The sequence below is a fragment of the Pinus tabuliformis genome, chromosome X (genome assembly GCF_031772625.1).
Source record: "Pinus tabuliformis cultivar Carrire ecotype Pingquan chromosome X, CPIR1, whole genome shotgun sequence".
Classification (NCBI taxonomy): Eukaryota; Viridiplantae; Streptophyta; class Pinopsida; order Pinales; family Pinaceae; genus Pinus; species Pinus tabuliformis.
The window spans coordinates 686020036-686044483 of NC_142308.1; the positions used below are offsets into that span (position 1 = coordinate 686020036).

Consider the following 24448-nt stretch of genomic DNA (forward strand, 5'->3'; position numbering starts at 1 on the left):
GACATTTTAATTAAGATTGATGGTTGAAAATGATCCATCATTAATTAATCAATATGTTAGTTTTATATTTAATGATTTTGTAAAATATAAAATTTCCTTTTATACTTTTAATATCAAATTCATATACCTTTTGCCATTTAATAAATATGCTGAAAATTTCCATTCCAACTTATCCCTTTACAATTATAAAATCTCCTTCATACTCTTAAAATCAATTTAATAAAAAATTATATATATAAATTTCAATACTCGACCGTATCTTCATTAACAAGATTATATATGAAGGAATTTCAGCCCCGGCCCCCAACCCTTTTCTCTTTGAAGACCAAAAAGGAAGAAATGTGAGGTTAAGGAACAGGGCAGTTAGGAGCCGACATAGCCTCTTGATTCTTCATCTTGATCACCCGTAGCCACACGAAATTTCACAAGGTACATACACTCACAGTCTGAACCGACGAAACAAAAATCATTTAATTTCACATCATATGAGTGCAGTCCCATAAAATCAATATCTAGGTTAGGGGACACGGATTATCTTGTGAATTAGCAGTCGCATAGGTACTTCCCTCATAAAAACCGGTAGCGTTCGACATTGGGGTTCGTTCGTATGTACGGCTATCAACGCCACGCTTGAGCGCGAGTCTAACCCGTCCAGAACTCACAGTCACGACTACAAATTGATTTATAGTCCAGCAGAAGAAGACATGTAAGTCAGAGGGAGAAACAATGTGACTCATGGATTATTTTGAATTACATACTTTAATAATAAGAAAAAAATATGGTTTTGCTGCTCCAATGCATACAGGAGGGCTTCCATCAATAGACCGCCCACCCCCGACCACGATGAGGATTCTAAACCAGAGCCCACGCTTCAAGAAATTATCAATATCAAGGTTCTCTTCTTTACTTTCTTTCCACATAAGTTAAGTAATGCATCAAATGCTCATTTCATGTTAGGGTTTGAGTCTCTGTTTCTGTCATTCGTAATTTGATGAAATGAAATAGGGCTTTTCAATTAATACCCATTTTCATCATTTTCAAAATCTATATTTTTGTCAGTATGCTTATTAGATATGCCATTATTGAAAGTGTTTAGAACATACAAACATGTAGTATTTGATTTTGGGATGAGATTTGTTGATGGGCTTCTTTGGCTTGGAATATGTGGTGTTGAATGTTGTAGTTAATTGAGAGCGGAGAAAAGGAGAAATTAAAGGAACTGTTGAGGGAAAGGCTTATTGAATGTGGGTGGAAGGACGAAATGAAGGCTCAGTGCAGGTAAGACACTGCACATGTTTATCTGTAAAATGCTATTAAAGCTTTTATCAATATTTTACCGGGATTACTACGGGTATGAGCTCCCCAAAGGCAAGAGAATATGTTAGTTTGCGACAGTCGTGACCTTTTGACTTCTGTGATTCAATGCGAACTGACTCCATGAGAATCGAAGTTATCATGACTGACTAGGCGTTATACCAGATGCTAAGAAATGCATTGGGGCACCGTGAAGTTTATCTCCGGCACAAACACACCAAACAAACGGTTTCCAGGAAGATTAAAACCCATTCAAAGCTATGGATACTAACGCTTCACTCTTGACCTTTTCCCGACTGATGCAAGCTTATCACATTGTTTGGTAGTCTTTATCAGTTAATTGAGCATAATATCTCCCTTGCTCATCAATGTGAGATGGAGTTTATTCCTCAGAAACATTTTTATTGATGTTCTCACTTTGTTATATAGTGAATAGAGCATCAAACATCTCCTTATTGGTTGCCTTTCCAATGTTGTGAGGGATAAGGTGATCCTTCATTGGGTCAAGGATGGCTTGCTTTGCCTTGGACGTTTTCTTGTTATATTCTGCCAATTGCATGGCATCAGTAGGCTCTGCAATTTTAGTCTTCATGAAATTTCAAATTTCAAACTCCTCCAAGAGATTTTGCACCCTACACTTCCATGGGACAAAATTGGAAGCACCCTCTAATTGGAAGCCATTCAACTCTGACCGCAAGACGTTCTATTGGAGGATGAGCACTTTGTTTTGCTGACGGAGGGACACTGTAAGATATATTTTGAGCCTAGGATCACATACAATTAACCCATTGGGGAATTTTCCCATCAACCAAGTGAAGAACCTTTCAGAAAGGTTCACCAACTTTGCACACTTCGACCATTCTTATCTAGAAGGAATCTTGGCACATTAACTTATCAATAATTTGCCCTTCTTGTTTATTGCTAAATGTACTAGCATGCCACTCATTAGAAATGAAGATTTTCTTCATCTCAAACATACAAGAAGGGAGACACTAAAGAGAAATGAAACTGGTGGCAAAATGTGCAATGGCAAGGTGCACAAAGCTCCTATTTTTTATGAATCTCTCATGAGGCTAAGAACAAATGCATGGTTACGTATGAATTTTGTGAGGCTCCCATCTAAATGACCTTGATAAAGTAGATTTTGGTCACATTCTCAGGCATCAAATCGATGCAATGGGCATCACATGGAGTGTGGCGATCACATGCTGCATACCTGTCTCTTGGACAAACTCATCCAACAATTCACACAAGAATGATACATCTTCAATATGCTTAGAGGCATCAATAGACTTAATAAACATTGTATCTTGGGACAATGTGCCACTAAATTAAGGAGGATCTTGCCCATCCCATCGATCGAGATTCCAACCATTGTACATCATTGTGTATCCACTGGCTTCCCATGATTGTCTTATGCCTTCCAATTTAGTAGATGTCTTGACTTTTTCCTTTTGAAGTATTGACCCTTGCAACTTTTCATATCTATATGACCTTGGCCCATCAACAACATCATCAAACATTGCTTGATAGTATGAATTGTTCTAAAAGGTACATGGCTTTATATAAAGCACCTTTTCACAATCCTATCTACTTCTTCCTTCTTTCTTTTAATCATAATTTGAGGGAAGATTGCGCCCAAGTCTAGTTCACAGAACAAAGAAAGGTAAGGTTGTGGAGTCCCTTTAATTGCCCTTTATCTTGGATATCCCTGTGGTTCTAGAGATTCTAACTACCACAGATTAAGCCTCAGATTGCTTTGCTGCTACGGATTAAGCCTCAGAAAATCAATGCTCTGCTACAGATAACACCTCTTACTTAGGCCTCAGAAAAGTAATGCGCTGCCACAGATACCATCTTAAAGATAGGCAGCTACCTCAGATACCGCCCCAGTGATGATTCACTGCTTAGATAATGTCTCAGAACCCTTGTTGCCACAGAATTGCAGCCTCAAAAATTATGCTAACAGAGTAAAGAGAAAGGTGGATTGGCTAGGGTGGAATTTTTCTCCACCAAAACCAACCAGAGAAAAGGGGTCTTAAAACCCTCCAAGAGCCTCAGCCCAAAAATCATAAAGATCAACAATTCATGATGATCAAAATGAATCTCCTCTCTCCTTTTTATAGATTCCCTTTGGGTTTTCCCTTCTAATTTTAATTTGAGTGGCTAACAAGTTTCCCTCCATTTGCCCCATATTTGTTTTTTTATTGCAAATTGTCCTCCATTTACCTCAAATTATCTAATGTTACCCCAATAATATCAAATAATGGGTTTACCCCTTTACAAATGACTATAACCTATGGCGTTACATAGGCTACTACATCCTCCCTTGAGCAATTTAATTAGAAGAGGACATTACACCTTACTTCACACATGGCTGCTATGCGTTTTCATACTTTCCTGACTTTCCTGGAGTAGCTCCTATTGATGTCATTCCAAATATGATGGAATTGCAGCAATGGCTGACCACTGCCACATTGTTACAGTAGTCAGTTCTGACTGTATTCCTTTATTGGTTTCTTCTATATGTTTTTTCTGCAGGTTCTATGCTCACAACCAGCTCCAGAATGATCCAGGAGTCGCCCACTTGATTGCCTCAGGGATGTTGCATTCTCTAGTAGCCTTGTGATAATCAACTGGTTTAAAATACTTGCTAGGAATTTCAAATCTGAGCCAAGTAAAGTAAGGTCTGGTGCCTCTTTACCATAAGCCACCCCACCAATGTGATTCTGCTTTTCTTATACTGCAAATGAAGAGATCAAAATGCCAGGGGTCTGCTATCAAGTATGGCAGTGCGAGTGTTATGGCAATCCAAAAAACTGTACACCAATACAGTATTCTTTACACCCCTTACACTCCCCCCTGCTCTTTGTGCAATCCAAAAGGTTTCATGCATTTCAAACCTTTTTTAGAAATGCCAGCCTAAGGCAACAGGAATGTTCAATGGCAGTCAATGGACCGGATAAAGTTCATTGCATAGTTTTGAAATATATTAAAACTTAAAAATGAAGTTTATAAACCCTCATTACAATATAATTAAGTGCCCCCTCACAAAGTTTATGATATAATAGAATAATATCTAGTCCCCTTGGTCCATAACACTAAAGTTTATATAACAAATAAGAAAGTTTAAATTTATAATTTAATTTGTGTAAAATAATAAATGTAAAATTAAGAATACTTATAAATAGTATGCAAATTATAAATCTATTCATATAATCCATTAATTATTTTATTTATGTATTACATATTAAAAAATATGTAAGTTATATATTTCTTAATTTTGATATAAATTGTATTTTTAAAATTATAAAAAATATATTTATATTGTTTGTACTTGTCATTTCCCCACTGTATCCAGATCCTGACTTTTCAAAATATTGGTGGATCCACATCTGGATCTGGAGCCTTGTAACTTAGTGGAAAACCCTTCATTGGACAAAGTGCTTAAAAGAGTACTTCACTGAATGCTGTAGGCAATTTGCTTAATTTACTGGAGGGAATTTCTTCTGACCTTTTTTAATCATTATTATTCCTAGGGCATTTACAAGGAAAAAAGGAAGAAGCAGTGTTACCGTGGATGAGCTTGTGCATGCAATCACCCCAAAGGGCCGATGTAAGTAATGCCACTGCTTTTGTGTGTTTGTATAGTGGTAAAATGTTCATACTATTTGTCATTGTTTTGTACCAGAGGTTTTTTCTTGAAGTTAAGATTTATTTCCCAACCTGTCACTCAAATTTGTAGACATTATATGCATAGGCCTTCATTATGGCCTTTTTAGCTGATTTGTTGAATAAGCAGGGTGATCTGTAGAAGATTAATGACCTACATATTTCTGGTCCAATCAAAGTTTCATAAATTGTTTCAAGTATGTGTTAGTAGTTGTACAAATTCGAATTTGAATGAAGTTTTCTGTGTGTTGAAAAACATCAGAATGGGAAAGAAAAAACTAAAAGAAAACAAAGGATCTGTTGGTGAAAATATTTAAAATGGCATTTGACTGAAATTAAATTTTCCCGTTCTAAAAACATGTTTGACAATGTTTCACTCACTGATCTGCATTTCAGAGTAACTTTTGTGACTTGTCTAAATTTTCAGTGGGTTCTGTCTAACTTTTGTAAACATATGAACCATGAAGGTTTGTTGACTAATATTTCAAGCTACTTTATTTATCACATGTACTGCATATAAATACTAATAGTACCGAGAATTTGGGAAATGTTAATTGTATTCTACAATTAAAGCAGTGTCGTTATCCTTTTGCTTTGTACAGTAAAATTTGCATGGAAAACAAAACCAACAGATGTGTATAAATTTAAGGGATGTGCTCTACTGATACATTAGCAAGTAATAATCTGCTGTATTTTTAAGCTGAGATAAACATAAGGTCGTAGATAAAATTTGTAACTTTGTAGTGTAGGAAGTTAGGAACCTATTAGGCCTGGTTAGAAATAAATTCTAAATTGAAGATACCTTCTGATTTTTCTATAGTAGACATAGGCATTGAATCTTGACAAGGAATTTGCGGGAGGGGACTTTGGGTTTTAGAAGTTGATAGAATTGGTTGGGGTTTGGCATTTTGGTTTTTGTAGTTTCTATCTTAGAGCAACCGAGTATATACTATAACCGAAACGTTTGGTTCACAAGTGGTATTTCATAACTTCCTGCAGCCATGGATAATGCTGTTCCTGTCATACATGTTGAGAAATATAGTTTGGATAGGAACTTCTATGTTCTGCACAGGTTCAGTGTGAATGTGTGAGAAATCGTTCAAGGTATTTTATATTTTCGATAAGTAATTCTATGTTTGAAAAGAGACTCTGTTTTGTAATTGACTTTAATAAGAAAGTGAAAAGTCTGATATTTAGCTGTTAATATTAAAAGGTGTATTTCATGCAGGTATAATTTAGACTAAGTGTAATCTCAAAAATAGATTAGGGTTTCGGTCTTAACTAAAATTGTATAAAGATTGGTATAAGTAAAGGGTTTAAACTTAGCTGGACAGTTGAGCAGGTTGAGTGAGCAGTTGTGCAAGAGAGGGAGAGAGAGAGAGAGAGCGGGTTGATTTAGGAAATAGGTAGGTGTATGGACAGGCTCATACAGTTGTATGAAAGTCAGTATAATTGTATGGAGTCTGGACAGGCCCGTACAGTCATATGGACAGGCTGTAAAATAGTTTTTCTAGCAGGCCATACCTCTCAGGTAGGTTGTACAGCTTAGTTTCAGGGTGTTTTGTTGACCATTCAACTACTGGTTTTTAGACAGACTGTGAAGGTTTCCTTGTACGTCTTTTGAAGGAAAGAAAAACTGATTTTGAAGGAGTATTTACCTGTGCATGTGCAAAACTATTTTTAATGCTTTCCATATTTAATTTCCAGCTGTTGTGTGATCGTTGCTATGGTGTGAATTCAATTTCTGCATTAAGTTTCAGAATTTACTAGATTAATTGAGATTAGTCATCTAGGATTGAAATTTTTACATGGTATCAGGGCTAACTTCTTTGATTGAGATTATCAACGATTTGTAATAGAAAATCAACTGTCGGTAAGAAGGACCAATAATTAGAGGGTTTCAAAGCTAGGTTGCACTGAAACGGATACAGGAACGGATACAGATACGAGGTTTGAAACGGATACAACAAATTTTCAAAAAAACTGGATACCATACAGCAAGGAAACGACACACACACACACACACATTTCATATTACCATTCATCTTTTAGAATCTAGAATCTATATCTAAAAATACATCATCATCATGAATTCAACATAAACAAATCATCATCATCAATTCAGCATAAACATTGTCATCATCATTAGTGATTATTGTAACATTCAACATATTATCATCATCATTAGTAATGTAATCAGAAATGCTACAGCCTTTGTGCTTTCGGGTTCAATTCCTTCAAATAACGTGTCATGCATGGTAGATGATATCTATCTTCCTTGCATGGCAATTAAAAGGCCCATGGGATCATTGGGATATTCTGTCAAGGCCTATTTGAACATTTCAATCTTCTCAACGTCATCTTGGTCTCTTTGTATATGCAGCCAAAAGATTGGCTAGAGGAGATTTGTTATATTGGAGGGATTTATGAAATCAAGAACAAAATCAATGACAATTAACAAAACCTTAACGAAATTGAAAATTAATCACTCAAATAAATCTCTTTACGAAGACATTCATCAAACCCTTTTGTTTGCATTTTTGAACATCTATCTTTTTCTTAGTAAGAATCTTTAACAAATATATGGAGTGTCGCTTCTGAAGATTTAGAAGAGACATTATGAGTCTGTGTTTATAGTGAGTTTATCTGCAAATCTGATTTCTTCATTTTTATTATTTATTTATGGCTATACAAATTTTCATGCCTTTTAAAAATTTAAGGGTGGATTCCGATCACGATTTTCGTGGATCTGATTCTGGAAATCCGGAAACGAATCCAAAAAAATTTAAAACCCTTGGAAATGTATCCAATTCCAAATCTGAAGTTTCTGATTTTTTGAGATGGTACAAAAACGTTTTTATAGCATTTCGGACAAGGACCATATCCGAAACGGGGATCCGCATTTCCGGCAAATTCTTCAGGCGTTTCCGGTAACTTAGTTTCAAAGCTATGTTTTCAGAATTAGGAATTTGTGTAGCAGATCTCAGAGATAATTGAGTAGCCTCATGTTTGAGGACAGATTAGATTGTATCTCGAATTTTTTATCATGGAAGCTGAGGGTTACACTCTTACTAGAAGAGAATGACCTTTGAAATATTGTCAAGGAAGTTGCGCCCTTGCCTACAGATTTGTAACAGTTGCCAGCTCACAAGAAGAGAGAAGTGAACGTCAAGTGGAGATCTTAGATGCCATAAAGATCATTTGATTGCTCATATATCCAAGAAAAATACGATGAAGGAAATGTTCGATGCCTTGGTAAGTCTCTACTAGAGTGAGAACATAAGTAGAAAGATGATCTTGTAGAACAAACTCAGATCGATAGAGATGACTAGATCAGCCTCAATCACTAGTTACATTATGAAGATCACACAGATTCATAGTCAACTTGCACTATGTAGAGCTAGTGAACATGGCACTGAATGGATTCCTAGCTTCATGGGAACCATTTGTCAAAGATATCTGTGCCTGGGAGGGATTCTTCCTTAACTTTGAGAGGCTTTAGGATGATTGTATCCAAGAGAAGACTTGGATGGAGTCAAAAGCTAGCAAGAAGGGTGGTGATGAGAACCTAGCTTTATTTGGTCAATCAAATAAAGATAGAGGTAAAGGACCCATTGAGAGTAAGATAAAGAGTGAGTTGTCAACCTCATACCAAGGAAAGAATTTGAGTAAAATCTGTTAGTTTTCTTTAAAGCTCAACAACTAATTTGTGAACTAAGCTAAGTAAAGAGTTGGAAACTGAAATTTAACTTTAATCCACAAAAATACTGAGTTTTCTAACTAGCATGCAACGGAAAATAAGGAACAAATGAAGACAAACACACCATCAAACTGTACGCAACAAATTTTACCCAGGAAACCCCAACTGGGGGGAACTTGCAAACTTGGTAGCTTTTATCAGGCCGCTTTGTCAAAAGTATTGTTCAGAAAATATTACAAATAAGGGAAAACTTCCCTTTGGCTCTGCAAATTCCTCAACACGCTGAGACACCCTCGCTCAGCCTCATGGCCCAGTCAGCCTGCGCACTGTACAAATTTGTACAGCTAAATACAGCCCATTTTGCGCCCTGAATACAGTCTGGCTGAAGTAAAATGGATGCTAGATAAGATCAGAGGCTTGTGTGCCTCTCTTTCTTCCTTAATCTGCGCTAATCTGAAGCCCTAGTTCGTTGAAACCCTAGCCTGAAGTGTTCTCTTCTTGCTTCCTTTAGCCACCAAGTCTCTAGTGTGTGAATGAACCAAGTGAGCACCCTTTTTCCCTCTTAGAAATCAACCTGGGCCCACCACTGCCATGAAGAGCTGAGATCAGATCTCTTTGATGGCTGAGATCATTTCACTTTTGGACTATAGGAGAAATTAAATTTCTCCTAAGTTAAATGGTAAGATAAAGGTAAATTTGCCCTTGGTCCACATGACCTGATTAGGAAGATCGACATTTTCCTGTGTCTTGTACTGTGACCTGTACAGGGCTGAAGTCCCTGTCTCAAGTACAGTGACCTGTATAGGAAAATGGGTTTAGAGGCTACCTGACTCAGGAAAAGCCTCCCAGAATCTAGCTCAGGTCTCCTTTCAAAGAGAGCTTGTTGATATCATGCATGGACTTGACTGGACTCTAGTTCTGCAGTGCTGGTCAAATTGATTTATGTGATGGTACAATGATAGGAGACACTGGATAATTGTTGTCTCTTGGGGAGAGCATGCATGGATAGTACCATGGTGATTTGGTACTGGTTGTTTGATGCTGGTAATGATGATCTATTGTTGATGCTGATCTAATCTTGGTCCTTTCTTAGAGAACCTTTCAAATTGAACATCTTGACTATGATTATGAATGCCTCCCTAGCTAAGAGGGAGTGTTGAAAATGTAGCTATGGTCGGTCTTCATGAAATATTTGTTTTCATTGTAACTTGAAAAATAAATTATTATTGCCTTCTAGCATGTTCTACATGGTCAAAATAAATTTTGTAAGCCATATTTCACATGGGATTTAAAAGAGGAAAATTATATTTGTATTTAATTCCCTGAAGGCAGAAGTAAAGCGGTCGTTCGCCTTCTCATGAGAGCGTTTTTCATCTGGAGGGGGAGAAGGCGAGGGGCACGTTGAGCCCGTCATCTTGCTCCCTTCTCTCAAATCAATCATGTTGGAATTTCTAAGTCTAACTGTTAGAAACCCTTCATGTACTTTACTGATTTATTCCTACCCGAGAGCGTTTCTCATCTCGAGGGGGAGAAGGCGGGGGGCACGTTGAGCTCGTCAGCTTGCTCCCTTCTCTCAAATCGATCATATTGGAATTTCTAAGTCTAACTGTTAGAAACCCTTCATGTACTTTACTGATTTATTCCTACCTACTTGTTCTGTTAATTAACAAATTATTTGCCATGTAAATACTGGAAATGAATACAAGTACATGCTCAACACGTTACAGATCATCAACTGAAGGAAACAAAACAAGCACACAAGTGGCACCATTGTTTTTGGACCAATGTCCTCAGAAAAACCCAATGTGGGAAAACCGGTGCATCTATCTGAGGGTTTTATTATTATGCAATTTATGAATACAATCTGGGTGCCAAAACCGGCTCACTCAATAGAGAATAATCTCCGCAGTAGTACCTCTCTACTCGGAAGCAGATATTCCCACTGGAACCTCAGATAAACACTCCGACAGCGCCCAGCTCCAATCTGCCTCACGAAAACCCCAATGTCTACCTCTAGGGACTTCATTAGCCCTTCCTGGCCTTGTGTCAGCCTCTGGAGGTACTGCGTCAGCCTCTAGAGCCACCTCGTCATCCACGTTGGCTTTTTGAGGCACTGCGTAGCTTGTGGTTGCCTCTGCGTGGGCCCTAGCTGGCTCTACGTGGCCTCTCTCCCGACTTCTGCGCTGATTCTCCTGGTACCATCTCTGCTTCTGTATTCACGGCCCCTCGCTGCTGATCACTGATTCTATCTCTCTTAGCAAACCCTGCTCTAGAGAATAGAATGATTGATCACTCTGGTGTGTTCTACAAGTGACCTTCAAGCCTCCTTATATACTTTTCTCGTTGAAAAATCAATGACCGAGATTAAGTCCCTAATCAACGGCTAAGATTAACTCTGGCTTGATCCATTACTTTTGGACCCTTCTAACACAGTTTTATATTAATTCACATTAATATTTAATTTTCCCTAAGTTTAGACTTAGGGACGCCATTAAAAATATTAATTATTTTAATATCTCTCAAACTGTTTAGAATCTGCTCAAACCATTTCTGAGTATTGGAGATCTCATGTGCTTTAGCCCCTCCACCAATTTTTGTGGCTAGAGCACATCCGATGCTACCCCAAATCAACAGATCAGCCCAGTAACTCAAACTCAAACCATCCAGTGCTACTGGCTTCCACTTATCAGGTGGGTCGGGCAGGCAGCGAGCGGCAGAAGGCTCCACAAGTTTCAAAGGATCATCTTGATGAATATAAAAAGAGGCTACTCGCTCTCCTTGTTATGCAATTCACCTCTCAAGTATATTCATTTTATTCTGAAGGAGCAATATCTTCTCTCCATTCTCGTTGAAGTCTACATCATATTGTTATCTCTGTGCAAATGTCTGAGATCATCAGTAATTAGACAGGTCAATACTATGTTTATCTCAGATCTGAATTCTGTAGCAACAGATATGAGTTCCTTGTTGGCAGATCAAAGATTTGTGGTGACAGATCTAAACTTTGTGACCTAGATTGAGTTCCTTATTGGCAGATCCAAACTTTGTGGTGTCAGATCTAAATTCTATTACATAGATCTGAGTTCTTTGGTAGCAGATCCTAGCTCTGTGGTATCAGATTCAAGTTCTATGACATTATTCTATGTTTTGTGTTGGCATATCCTAGCTTTGTGGTAGCAGATCCAAATACTGTAACATAGATCCAAGCACTATGACAAATCTGAGCTCTGTGAGGGCAGATTTGAACTCTCTGGTGGTAGATCTGATCTTTGTGGTGTCAGATCCGAGTTCTGTGACATTGATTCTAGTCCAAAGGTGACAGATCTGAATTGTTTCTCTTTTAGATCTATTACTAGTTGGATCTTAAGGAAGGGTACATTCCAGTCTTGTTCAACCTTTCCTTTGTGAATTTTGTTGGATGTCTAACATTCAGACTTAGCGCTTGTGGTAGCCTTCCTGGATCAGTATAGCCTTTGTATTGATGTATTTTGAAGGAACTCTCTAAGAAAGGAATTGGTTTGTTTTTCCCCTTGTGGGGTTTTCCCTGGTCCTGGACCTAATTTCTGGTGTCTTTTATTGTGCTTCATTATCTATGCTTTCTCCTTACTATTGTTGAAATATAGTTGTTAGATAATTATTTGAATTTCAGAAAAAAAGAAAATTATTGCATGTACTGCAACGTATATGAATTTCTAACAGAATCAATGGTTCTTATTTTTCCCATCATCATCTTTCCCTCCACTTACAGTCCTTTGCTAAAGTTACATATTAGCCTAGCGGAGAGGCATTAACAAGACATTCCATACAGTAATGCATGAATGAAGCCTAAATGTCATTCCCCATTAAATTATCTGCAGCAAACTCTTTCTGAAGATGCCTTGCCAAACTTTGACACTTTAAACCTCCTATTAGGATTCCAAGCCTTATAAGTATGTCCAAAAACTGTGTTGTAAATTTAAGCTACTTGTTTTTGATCATGGGGCCCCTCCCTTTCCCCATGAATCCTGAACTTGACTTGTTTTGGTTTTGGTTACACATGTAAGGACAGCCTTGCAACAGTGATCTGTGTCGGTGGTGGATGCCCCCCAGTAACAGGGATTATAACTGTAATAGGTTCAACTCTGAAAAGCTCAAAACTGTAGTAATCCTTCTTGCCATCGCATTCTCCACCCTTCATGTCCTCTCTGACATGATCTAAGCTGGTGCATATATAAATGTCAGATATTGTAATTATGACATTTATGATTATGAATCATCGTATGTTAATAACTTAATACCATATTAGCATATATGAAAACTATCATTATGTATTGAAATTTGAATGATGAAATCTATCAATATAGCTTTTATATATTTATTTTTAAATAAAAAATCCCTTTATATTCCATATGAGGAATATGCATGTTGCTATCCTCGAGGGACTATTCATTCTCAACAATGAGGCTGGAAGCCATTACATCATAGCTCATCATATCACTTGTGAGAATTGAACCTAGGTGGGGAGGATCCCAATCACTCCTCCCAACCACCTGAGATAAACCCAATTGACAAATTCAATATAGCTTTATATGTGAATATTTATAAATTAAAATTGTGGTTGACATATGATGATGTTTGGCATGTAGAAGTTCACAACATATATTTGATTCAAATGTTATTAAAATGCATGATTTGTTATAATTTTGCACATATACTTAATAAATATATGCCTTATTCAGGATTGGTTTTATGCTTCCTCATCCATCCTACACTATACCCCTCATCAAGAAAGGCTAGGGGGGATCGGTATTTTTTGTAGATATTTAGCCTTGTTTGGTGGGATGTTCTGTTAAAAACATCCCCCGTCCACATACCCTACCTCCCGGCATAAAGGTGTTTAGTAAACTAAACAGAGCACATACCCATGGCACAAATTAAACAGAGCACATTCCCATGATTTGTGCTTATCTCCATGCGTATGTAACCTTGTTATATAGTATTGCACACTTATGTTTATTACCTATACCCAGTCCTTACAATGGTGTGATACGAACCCACAAACTGTGTAATCTTGCCTTTCACAACTGTCTATTAGCATTGGACATATTTAAGGATGCATGTGTTTTAGCTTTCTAAATTTTAAATAAGTTTTGTTTTCTTGATTTTTTTTCTCTATTTGTAAAATGAATGGTTATTAAGGCAAGTCGTTGTGGTTGATATATATGTGCAGCCTCAGTTCCTGATAGTGTTAAGGCTGAACTCTTGCAACGAATCCGCTCTTTCCTGATGTCAGCCACACTCTAATGTTTTCTATTGAACCCTCAGCATGTTGAAAAGAAGCCAAAGATACTGAACAGGATTATCGAAGGGGTAGCTGCCAATATATAAAAAAAGGAGCTGTCTTCTGCTTAGGGTCTATGCCTGTGGCTCTACGTGGACTCATTCGAGAATCATGTTAAAATGTTCCTTTGTTTCTATTGATTACCATGCAGTTTGTTTAGGCTTACACCTGACACCAGGCCTGTAGAGAAAATTATGTTGGTCTGTGTCTACTTATCTAGTTAAGTAAATGTACTATTAAAGATTCAGAATTCATAAACGGTGTGAAATGAAACAACTGAGGCAATGTGCTAATGTAAATATGGGAAATTCCGAAGTGTATGTTTATTGCTGTATGCTAAATTTATCAAGTGAAGTGTATTACATTGACAGTAGTGGAATGTTCATTCTCTATTTGATTTCAGACAATTGGTTATATATGTATATAATTTTGTGTGGAACCTTCCCCATCTTCCTGGAAATTTCTGAATGGATGAAGTTTTTCTCTGCCAGCCACAGAGGCAACTAGTAACCCCAAAAGGTCCAGACATGAATGGATCCCGAGTCCTCTTGGACTTCACAATGGAACATCTTACCAATCAAACTAACACATACACGAATTGGATTGACGAAAGTATGTTTGACTCGTCTAGGTTGGCTTGCCAATGCTTTTTGCACTGCCCATTTGCCCCTTGAAAGACATCTAACATGAAGTTGATTCATATACTTATACTGTTTGCAGTAGTTTTTGAGTACTCTTTTGATGGATTATTCTGTAAAATATCCGAAGCTTTATATTGTTTTAGAAAAACGCTTGGGACAATTAAAAATGAAATATAATTCTACTGTGGCTTCCTACCATTTATTGCCATGACTTTGGGAAAAAATGTATTATTTTGATGGATTGCCTCCAACCATTTTTTTTTTCTCGCGCGAATGGTTAGATTCATATTCAACTCTGGGAAACAACATTTGAGACGGATGAGTGTTTGTTGGACTCAACACTTTTTTATAAAGTTTTTTTATTTATAAGAATCCTTGTCAGAGTGGTGGTTTGAAAAAGGTAATATGTCAGAATGGATTGGTATGGGAAAGAGCTAACCAGCCATATATTGGGTATTTAATGCCCTCAGAACAGCAGGCGACTTAACGCGATAACACGGGAGCGGGCAAATTCGGCATTAAATAATATTTGCCCGCTCCCGTGTTATCGGGCTAAATGGCGTGCTGCTCTGAGGGCATTAAATACCCAATATATGGCTGGTTAGCTCCAGCCGATTGGTATGAACCTGTCTTCACGTTTGAGTTGGTAAATGAGTGATTGCAGTTTTTAGGTCGTGTTTGCAAGGGGAAATTGGTGCTTCGTATTGCTAGGCAGAGTGTGCTTGTAGGCTTATTAAAAATGTAGAAATTATTGAAAACGGAAAACAGGGAGTGCTGATAGAGGAGAAATTCGTGATTTGCATTGGGACTCTTGTGCCTCGCCTATCACAAAATAGATGCTGGATAAATTTAAAAAAACTCTCGATTCTTAACAAATTCTGTTGTGACAGTGCTCAAAAGTACCTACATCATCAAAGACAATGGCAGATATAATATTTGTTCCGAGTATGAATTGAGGCTCCTTGCTACTTTGAAATGAGGCTCCTTGCTACTTTGAAATGCTTCGACCTCATAGAATTTGATATCGTCCTGTTTCCTTTTTTTTCTTGAATATCAATGAGATGTAATGTCATTGAATTTTGTTGTGCTGAAAAATAATGTTATAAAAATAAAATAATAATAAAAATAAAAATGCCTATGATATTAATACGTGTTATTGAGAACCCATAGTATTTATGTGGAATATAATTTATTTAAAGGGCGAAATTAAACTAGCCTAGATATAAAGATGTAAAGAAGTTGTAAGCAAAATAGTTATCAAGATTGCAATTATATTTATAAAATTCAAATAAAGTGAAACTTCTCAATTAACTAATGATGCTTCAACATAATGTTATTTCAAAATAAAAACAAACTTCAAACTAGCAATTCCAAAGATCATTCCTGATTGCCTTTCAAAATATAGGAGATTTGATGCCTTATTGGTGCTGTGTATGAGTGACATTTTTCAAGTCAAATGGGATAGAAATATATTTTACAAATACTTATCTTATTAACAGCCCGTTTACCAGGTGTTTTCTTTATCTAAAAACTTACAAATTGATCTCTCTGGTTTTTCACTTATTCTGTGTCATAAATTTACAAATTGATCTCTACTGTTTTATCACACATTATTTGTGATGAAAAGAGAGATTTGAAAAATTGGAAATCTAATGGTATGGGCATAAGAATTGTATTAAGTGTTTTATTTACTATAAAACTTACAATGGATCTCTATTGTTTAATTACTTATTATCTGTGATGGAAAAGTGACATCATTGAATTACAAATCATTACTATGTGCACTTATTATTATTGTGGTCCATGTGGTCCAAGTTACACATATGTAGTAATTAAGTTCTTATTGTATATTAAGGCGCTAGCTCTACAGCCCAGAATTTAGAAAGATATACTATTACATGGATAACATTTACATGCTTTAATTAAAAAAATATAATATAAAAATTGAATAATGGTAGCGATATTATATGCTAACAAAATACACATACACATAATATGCATACACATGCAATATATATATATATAGAGTATTTTGCAATGAAAAAAGTCAATTGGTTTTATTATATAAAATAAAATTATAAAGCTATAAGCTTGTGAGCAATCTTTAAGGCATTAAAAGTTTACAAATATGAAACTGCATAACTAGTCTCATGAAAAAATGACACTGATTACATAATTATAGAGTATTTTGCAATAAAAAAAGTCTATTAGTTTTATTATATAAAATAAAACTACAAAACTATAAGCTTGTGAGCAACCCATAAAGAATTAAAAGTTTACAAATATGAAACTGCATAGCTAGTCTCATGAAAAAATGACACTGTTTACATAATTTTCAAAAAGGCATTTGTTTTTTATATGATTCAACCTCTTAAACAAAACAAAGAATGCTTCCTTTAGTTTGGAAGTATTTGTCTACATCAAAACTATATATAGTCCTCGTAATATAAACGCAAGAACATTGTTTGATGAAAACAATACATAATTAAAAGTAGGGGTCATGTATACACTTTGAGATGTAAGCTTGAGCAATTCTTAGAAATTTCTAGATTCCTCTATGTAAGGCAAGTCCACCTTTCTATAACCGGTCATCTTCCCTGTTCTTGTTCATGTAAACATATTCAAAAGTGACATGAGAGAAGACCGATTTGTTGCCCATAATATCTTGAATAAAGGTTGCAACATGAGGTTGATATATTGTTACAATGCAAATATAAATATATTGACAATAATAAACATCGTATTTTTATATATGTATTTCTGTAAGTTTTGAGTCCCGAGTTCCATTGAATTAAGTAAGATACTTGATTCAACTAAAATTAACATGCTTTAGACTAGTTTAACTAATTAATGCTCAATGTGTTAATTATCCATTTGAGGCTCTATTTAATGTTAGTGACTTTGTACACTATCAAGTAATTAAATATTATGACAAATTGCGCGAGTATATACAAATTTGCTCATTTGCATAAATTGATTGTAATATAAATTTATGTTCAAGTACACAACATGCTCTGCACCTTGAAAAGTTTTGTCCCCAAAACTCGAAGATTGAACAATAACTTGTTTATGTTACTTATTCTACACGCCTTCAACCTTTGCTTGAATATGATCATATGCATCTATTTAAATTGATAAAACATTAGAAAATGATATCTTGATGCTTTGAATGAACTCATTCAATTTACCATATTGAAAATGCTTCACATATTCCCAAAGGTCCATGCATGGCTTAAGCAAGACATTAGAAATTGGGGAATTTGAATGTCATCCACTTATATGTACAAAGCTAGTTGTAGAGTTGGACAAGGTTGGATAGGACATTTCCAATGTAGAATATTTACTTCAAAACTATTTTTTTCTATTTGCTCGCAATCTCCTTCAATTGTTTTTGTTATTTTTCCAACTGCAACACTTTACCATGTAGGAAGCTTACCATAAAAGAGGAGATTCTTCAAAAAGAAGAAGAGAGAATTTTATCTCTTGTAAATGATCTTCACAAGTAATTATCATAGAGAGGAGATTCTACAAATATAATCTCAAAGTGGTTATCTTCATCATTGAAAGATAGTTACATATCATTTTTTCAAAGTGTATTCGAGATTTAACAATGAATCTATCTTCTTATTATATTCATTTTTTATATTGATTGTAACATGAAAGTTATCACACGTAGTTAAAATAAGTCATGCTCCTCCCTTCTTTCTTCTTTTTATTTTTTGATATATATATATATATATATATATATATATATTCCATTTAAGTTTGATACAAAATTAAAATATAACTTGAATTCAATAGATGTAAGCTTTTTCAATGAACAACAAAAAAATAACACTTGTAACCTTCCAACTTTTTCTTTTCCTTCTTTTTTTGGCCAGAAAGAAAAAACCAATGATTTTCATTAAAATAAAATATATTTACATAAACTATGTAAAAACAAGATAATAGGCCACATAGGTCTGGAAAGAACCCCGTAGGGATCATCAGATATATCCCAACAAATAGGTAGTCAATTATTACAATGCAGGTCAACAAACCTCAACATAAATATGAAAGGAATAAAGGCGCAAGGCCCACAAACAAAAGAATAGACATATGATGCTCTAACCGACTTGCATGTGCTTGAAGATTCTCTAATAGGTCTCATGATCAACGCCAAAAGATACTTTGACCGACAAGGAAATAATGGCAGAAGATACTTTGATCGACATGAAAATAATGGCAGAAGATACTCTGACCGACAAGAAAAAATAATGCTAAAAGTTCCTCTGACTGACAAGAAACACTAGAAGATACTTTGAATCGTAAGAAATGCCTGGAGATGATTCGACAAGCCTCTAAACTAGGCACAGACCACCCAAGAAGTTTGAAACAACAAGCCCATAGACAAGGCATCAGAAAAAAACATGGCTAAAATCCTAGAGGAATCATGGCATATGCAATGTGAATAAAAGAATGATACCCCAAAAATATAGTGCACCCATGGCGGCGACGAATGACAGAAGCCCAAAACTATTCCCTCCATAAAATATGCCAGGGTAGAGAAGCCCCACAAAGCCCACCGCAAAACCCTAGGTGAACACGATACGCACACCAGTGAAGGGAGACCACTAGGCAACAAAAAAACAGGGGCACAAAGCCCTGGACATCCCACAACTTCCCTAGTGTCGACATACACAGATGTGTGATGGGACCAGTAAACAACAAGAGAAAGGAACTCGCTGCAGTGGAAACCTGGACAGTAGGCCTTAGAGCAGAGAAATTTTTCCATGCTTTATAAAGTTCCTTATAAGACTACACATTTTAAATCCCTTTTAGTGTATCTCAAAAAAATGACACCTTGATCGAACACTCCAATGAAAATTTATACTTCATTAACAAGGTAACCAATAAAAACAATTCTCTACTAGTTTAGAAAGGAATTATGACCATTGTGATTCCCTTGGTAATGCTTGTTAGGTCATGAGTGAGTACGTACCGAAAACATCTCTAGATCTAGTTTCTATAAATTAGAACACCTCAACTTGATTCTTCATTAGAAAATTATATCCTTTATAATACTGAGTCCTTTTTATGCTAAATAGATTTGGAACCTACTCCAATTCCACATGCATTGTGCTTTGATGCAAATTGACACACTTGCAAATACAAGTATGAAGTGAAATAAGATTAAGAAATACTATGGGGTTAAAGCTCAAGGACAATCAGAGAGGAAAAATTAACAATGTGAAGACACGAAAACATTCTCGAGCAGATTGCACTTGTGATTTTGAATAATGGAGGAACACTTCTCCAAATATATTTGAAATAGTAATATATTTTAATTGATAAATAGGTATGAATAATTATAAGAAAGAAGGAATACGTTCCTCTATACAAAAGATGGGTTAAAGCCTTAACTTATGGCCCAACCTATCTTTATGGAGTAATTACATTCTTGTTTAGTTAATTAATTCCAAATACACTAAATATCTATTCAAGCCCAAAGTTCCTTTTACAACATATCCATGAACTAAGATTAATATAAGTTACATATATAATTTTCTCATCTACATAACTTTATTTCTCTACAAATTTTGTATTTAGAGAAACAATAATATACAATATCAAATTATACAATAGATACATATTTGATACAATAGCGTGGGTGATTTTAATTTGGGGTAAAACACAAGAGGACAACCAAGTAAATGAAAGTAGGTTAGAGTTATAGCCCCCACAATGTTTTGGTTGTGTAAAGAAGTGGTTAGTGCCTTTTTAGAAGGGAAGCATTAATTAGTGGTGTTGTCATGGTTGTTATGTCAGACCAAGTGAAACATGCCTAGGCATGCATGAAATGTATGTGGAACCAACCTTTTGAAAGGTGGTTGATGCCCAAACTTCATTATATGAAGCTTTCTTAAGTTTTATTCTAAATTCATTTCATGTCTAGGATTACTCGTAAAATAATATGCAATGCAACACCATAAGCTCCTGACTGCGCCTTGTCTAGTGAGGTGCTTATAAGGTGTACTATGTATCCTTAGTGTTCTACCCAAATTTCATTTAGTTGCAACACTTATTTCTATTAATGAACAATCTAATTTTAAAGTATTTTTTCAAATCTCATTATGCAACTAGTTATTTTTTATAAAGGTCACTTATTTTTTGTTCCTTATTGATTTCCTTACAATGTTTAGGTTTACCAAATTTACATATAGGTGACCAAGTATGATGTGTCAAAAAACTTGAATTTCAAATTTCATCTCAAATGGAGGATATTTAACAGGGTTTCAACATTGGCCCCTTTTGCATATGTTCTATAGTTAAAAAGGGACAAAAGGAAATTAATTGGGTGTAAAAAATCAAAGTTAAAATTGTGGTGGGAGTTTGTAAGCTTTAGAGAATAGAAATATATTCTTATTGAAGGCGTAACCCTTGCCACCACTTCTAAAATTTGGATTGCACTATTGAATTTTGATAAGTGCGGTGAATATTCAATTAAGTCCTTAAAGGAAAATAAAAAAGAGGGAGTTGAAAATTTAATTTTGAATTTATTTTTCTTCAAAATTCAAGTTGACTCCAACTATTCAAGTCGGCCCAACCAAGGAGACAAACCACTTGGGGCACCTTAGATCACTATAAAAAGGTCACTCGACCTCCATTGGGCATTAATTCAGATCATCATCTATGATTTGTTCACACATGTGAGGAAGAAGGGGAAATCTCTACTATCTGCTGCTTCAAGAAGACCCAAATTATAATCATAAAGGTATTAGATATGTTCTATATTGTCAAAGACGTTCAAAGCCTAAGGAGGCCTAAAGGCCTCAAGTATGTCAGTTGGATGAAATAGACTTGTACAAGAGCTTATGTGAGAGGGTTGATATCCTAGTAGGAGAACATGTAACCTCAGATTGTTGTGGAGGCTAGACCAAGACCTTGAGAGTCTATTGTTCATTGGAGAAGGGTTGGTCTAGCCCTAGGAGTTTCTAGGTTGTCATATAAATCTCAGATTATACTTTTATTGCATTGGATAATTTCTCCTAAGAAAATATTTCTGGGTTTTTCCCTAGTTAAGGTTTTTCTAAGGTAAATTTTTGTCTCTTTTGTTTGACTGTCTCTTTATGATCCTACCATCATTATTGCATTTCTATTGATATTTTCTATGTATAATTACTTAATGATGTAATTAATTGGTTAATAAATTATTGAATAGTAATTATTAGATTAGAAGATCATGAAAAATCAACATGGTATTAGAACCTAGGTGAAAGAGCAACCTTAGAGAAGTCAAGTTTGAGAAAGATTGTTTCAAGCTATTCTACTAGGGCTTGTTGGCATTATCCCTACTCATTTCAAGAGACCAGTCACAAAAATTATGTTTGATATTAAAAAATCCCTAGTCTGAGTTCTATAGCCCTAGTTCAAGGCAGGTAACCTTAAACTGTCAAGAACGCTGCCTGAATTTTTTTGTTTAATGTTTGAGGTTGAAGAAGGATGAAATTCTAATAACAAGAGGTCTAGAAGCCCTAAGTATGACTACAAGTGGGCTAAGAAGGCCTCAGGCCTGGTTGCATGGGACTAAGAGGCCTTAATATTGACCACATGAGGGCCTCGGGGTTGATTGAACAAGGTTGAAAAGCCTTAGACACTGCACAAACTAGGCTGCAGACTTAGAAAGGAATGAGACGCCTCGAACTCTTTGCAATACATGACCATGATGCCTGTAAAGGATAACAATGATTAACACAAGTTGCAAATGATGATTTTGTAAAGAAAGTCTTGTTTAAAGAGGTTATTCAATTGCTCTTACCATTGTTTGAAGAGGTTATCCAATTGCTCTTACCATTGTTTGAAGAGGGGGAAACTTGGAGGTTGTTGTATATATATATATATATATTTTTTTTTTGTTTTTTAATTTTAATTTTATTTTTATATAATACTACCTAAGCACCCACGGGGATTTGAACCGGTGACCTATCGCAAGGAGTGCCTTAACAATACACCCATTCACCGTCAATCCAAAGCTCCGTGGGCTGTTTGTATGTATATTAATGAGTGAATTCTCTTGGAATATTTTATGGACGTCATTGAAATACCTTCTTTCATGAATCATTCTATATTAGATATTTGTATATGTGGAATACTTTGTCTTTGTTGAAGGGTATTGCTTATTTATAGTGCTATTCAATAAAGAGGTAGAGAACAAGCCTTACACAGTCTATATTGGATAATTGATCTTAATACATTTTTCTTGGACTGGTATTGGTAGTTTGACCAAGATGAAACATTCTTGATTGTCTGATAACATGATGGAATAGGACTGAACAAAGTTGTAGAAAGTAGAGTAGTAAGGCCTAGTTTAATCTTAGACAAGGACTCACATTTAGGCATGGTTGGGAAAATTCAACGACAAAGTTGAAATCTGTTTAGAAAGAGACAAAATCAAGAGTGTTTTCACTAAGGCAAGATGATACCTACTCATAAAACTTGCACTATTGTATAAATGTGGTCATATAAGGGTCCTTGACATGTATGTGTAAGAGATGCCTTGTATATTTTGTTGAAGTTGAAATTGTATTAGTTGAGATAAATTGCTAGGGTTATGCCAAAATAGATTGGCATATGACAATTTTTCTTGTGAAAATTTCAACTATTCCAGCAACTAGAAATTATTCTTCTAACTGTAAATTAATTAACACTTTATTTTCCCACATAACAATGAATAATTGAAAACTGCAATTTTGACCAAATTAAATTTTGCAGAAGATAAATTGGAATCTGAGAAAATATTGGCACACACACAAAAATTTGACAAAGTTATTTTTGGACCAAAGTCCCCAAAAAAACCCAACTTGGGAAAACTGATGCAACAACTGAGGGTTTTTATTATTAAGTAGTAGTATAATTTCTAGGTACAATAAAATATCACTAATATGCGATTCTACATAAGAGAAATACTGGTAAAATTTTCTAAGGGAAATATACCCTCGCTCCAAGCAATCCCACAATAAGCTAAGCCTCAAAACTGGCTCTAGAACACTTCTGCGTCAACCTTCTATGTTGCCTCTATGTAGGATCCACACGTGCTACTCAGAAACTGCCTCTTATTTGACGTCTAGCCTATTGCTGCCATTAGAAGTGATTCTTCCAGCCTCCTAGAAATTTTCCCGACCATTGGAAGCTGAATTGACCCCTACTCTGGCTAAATCGAATTGCCCTTCTTGAGGGTTTGCACAACCTTTGTGCAACCTCTTGGAGTTGAACTCGACCTCCTATTATGACTTTTCCAGATTTGGAATCCTCCTCTAGAAATCTGCTACTTTGCCTCTTTGACACATGCTACTCACTCACTTACTCGATCTCCACTGTTGAACCACCTTCCACTGGGAAATCGAATTGTCTGAGAAACTAAGTATTTTATAGTAGTGTGTCCTCCATCTACCCATCAACCTCCTATTATAATCTCTATTTGGCACTCCAATGATCAAGATTAAACCATAATCGATGGATAAGATCATATATGTATCGATCCATGTGAGTTTCTAGATGATTCACGCCTTTCTCAATTAATACTGATTGATTAACCCCCTTTCCTAAGTTTAGACTTAGGAAATATTTTAGGCTAATAATCTAATTGAGACACTTCTAGGTGGAATTTCCAGAAACTATTTCTGGGTTATGGAGAAATCCTATGTTTTAGCCTCTCCACAAAATTTCGAGACTAGAACACCTCCGATGCTACACAAAATAACACTCCCTCTTAGTGAGGAATGTGTTCTAGTGCCACACTACTGCTACAACACCTTGTCTCTG

General features: G+C 35.6%; 1 protein-coding gene across 1 annotated transcript; it reads left to right on the forward strand.

The window, feature by feature from the left end:
• Window positions 1-283: 283 nt before the first annotated feature.
• Window positions 284-14445, forward strand: LOC149141836 (transcription/mRNA export factor). The gene is made up of 5 exons (XM_089452158.1): window positions 284-706; window positions 806-893; window positions 1184-1278; window positions 4854-4930; window positions 13896-14445. Coding segments are annotated over exons 1-5 (336 nt in total). The 5' UTR covers window positions 284-704; the 3' UTR covers window positions 13970-14445.
• The last annotated feature ends 10003 nt before the right edge of the window (window positions 14446-24448 follow it).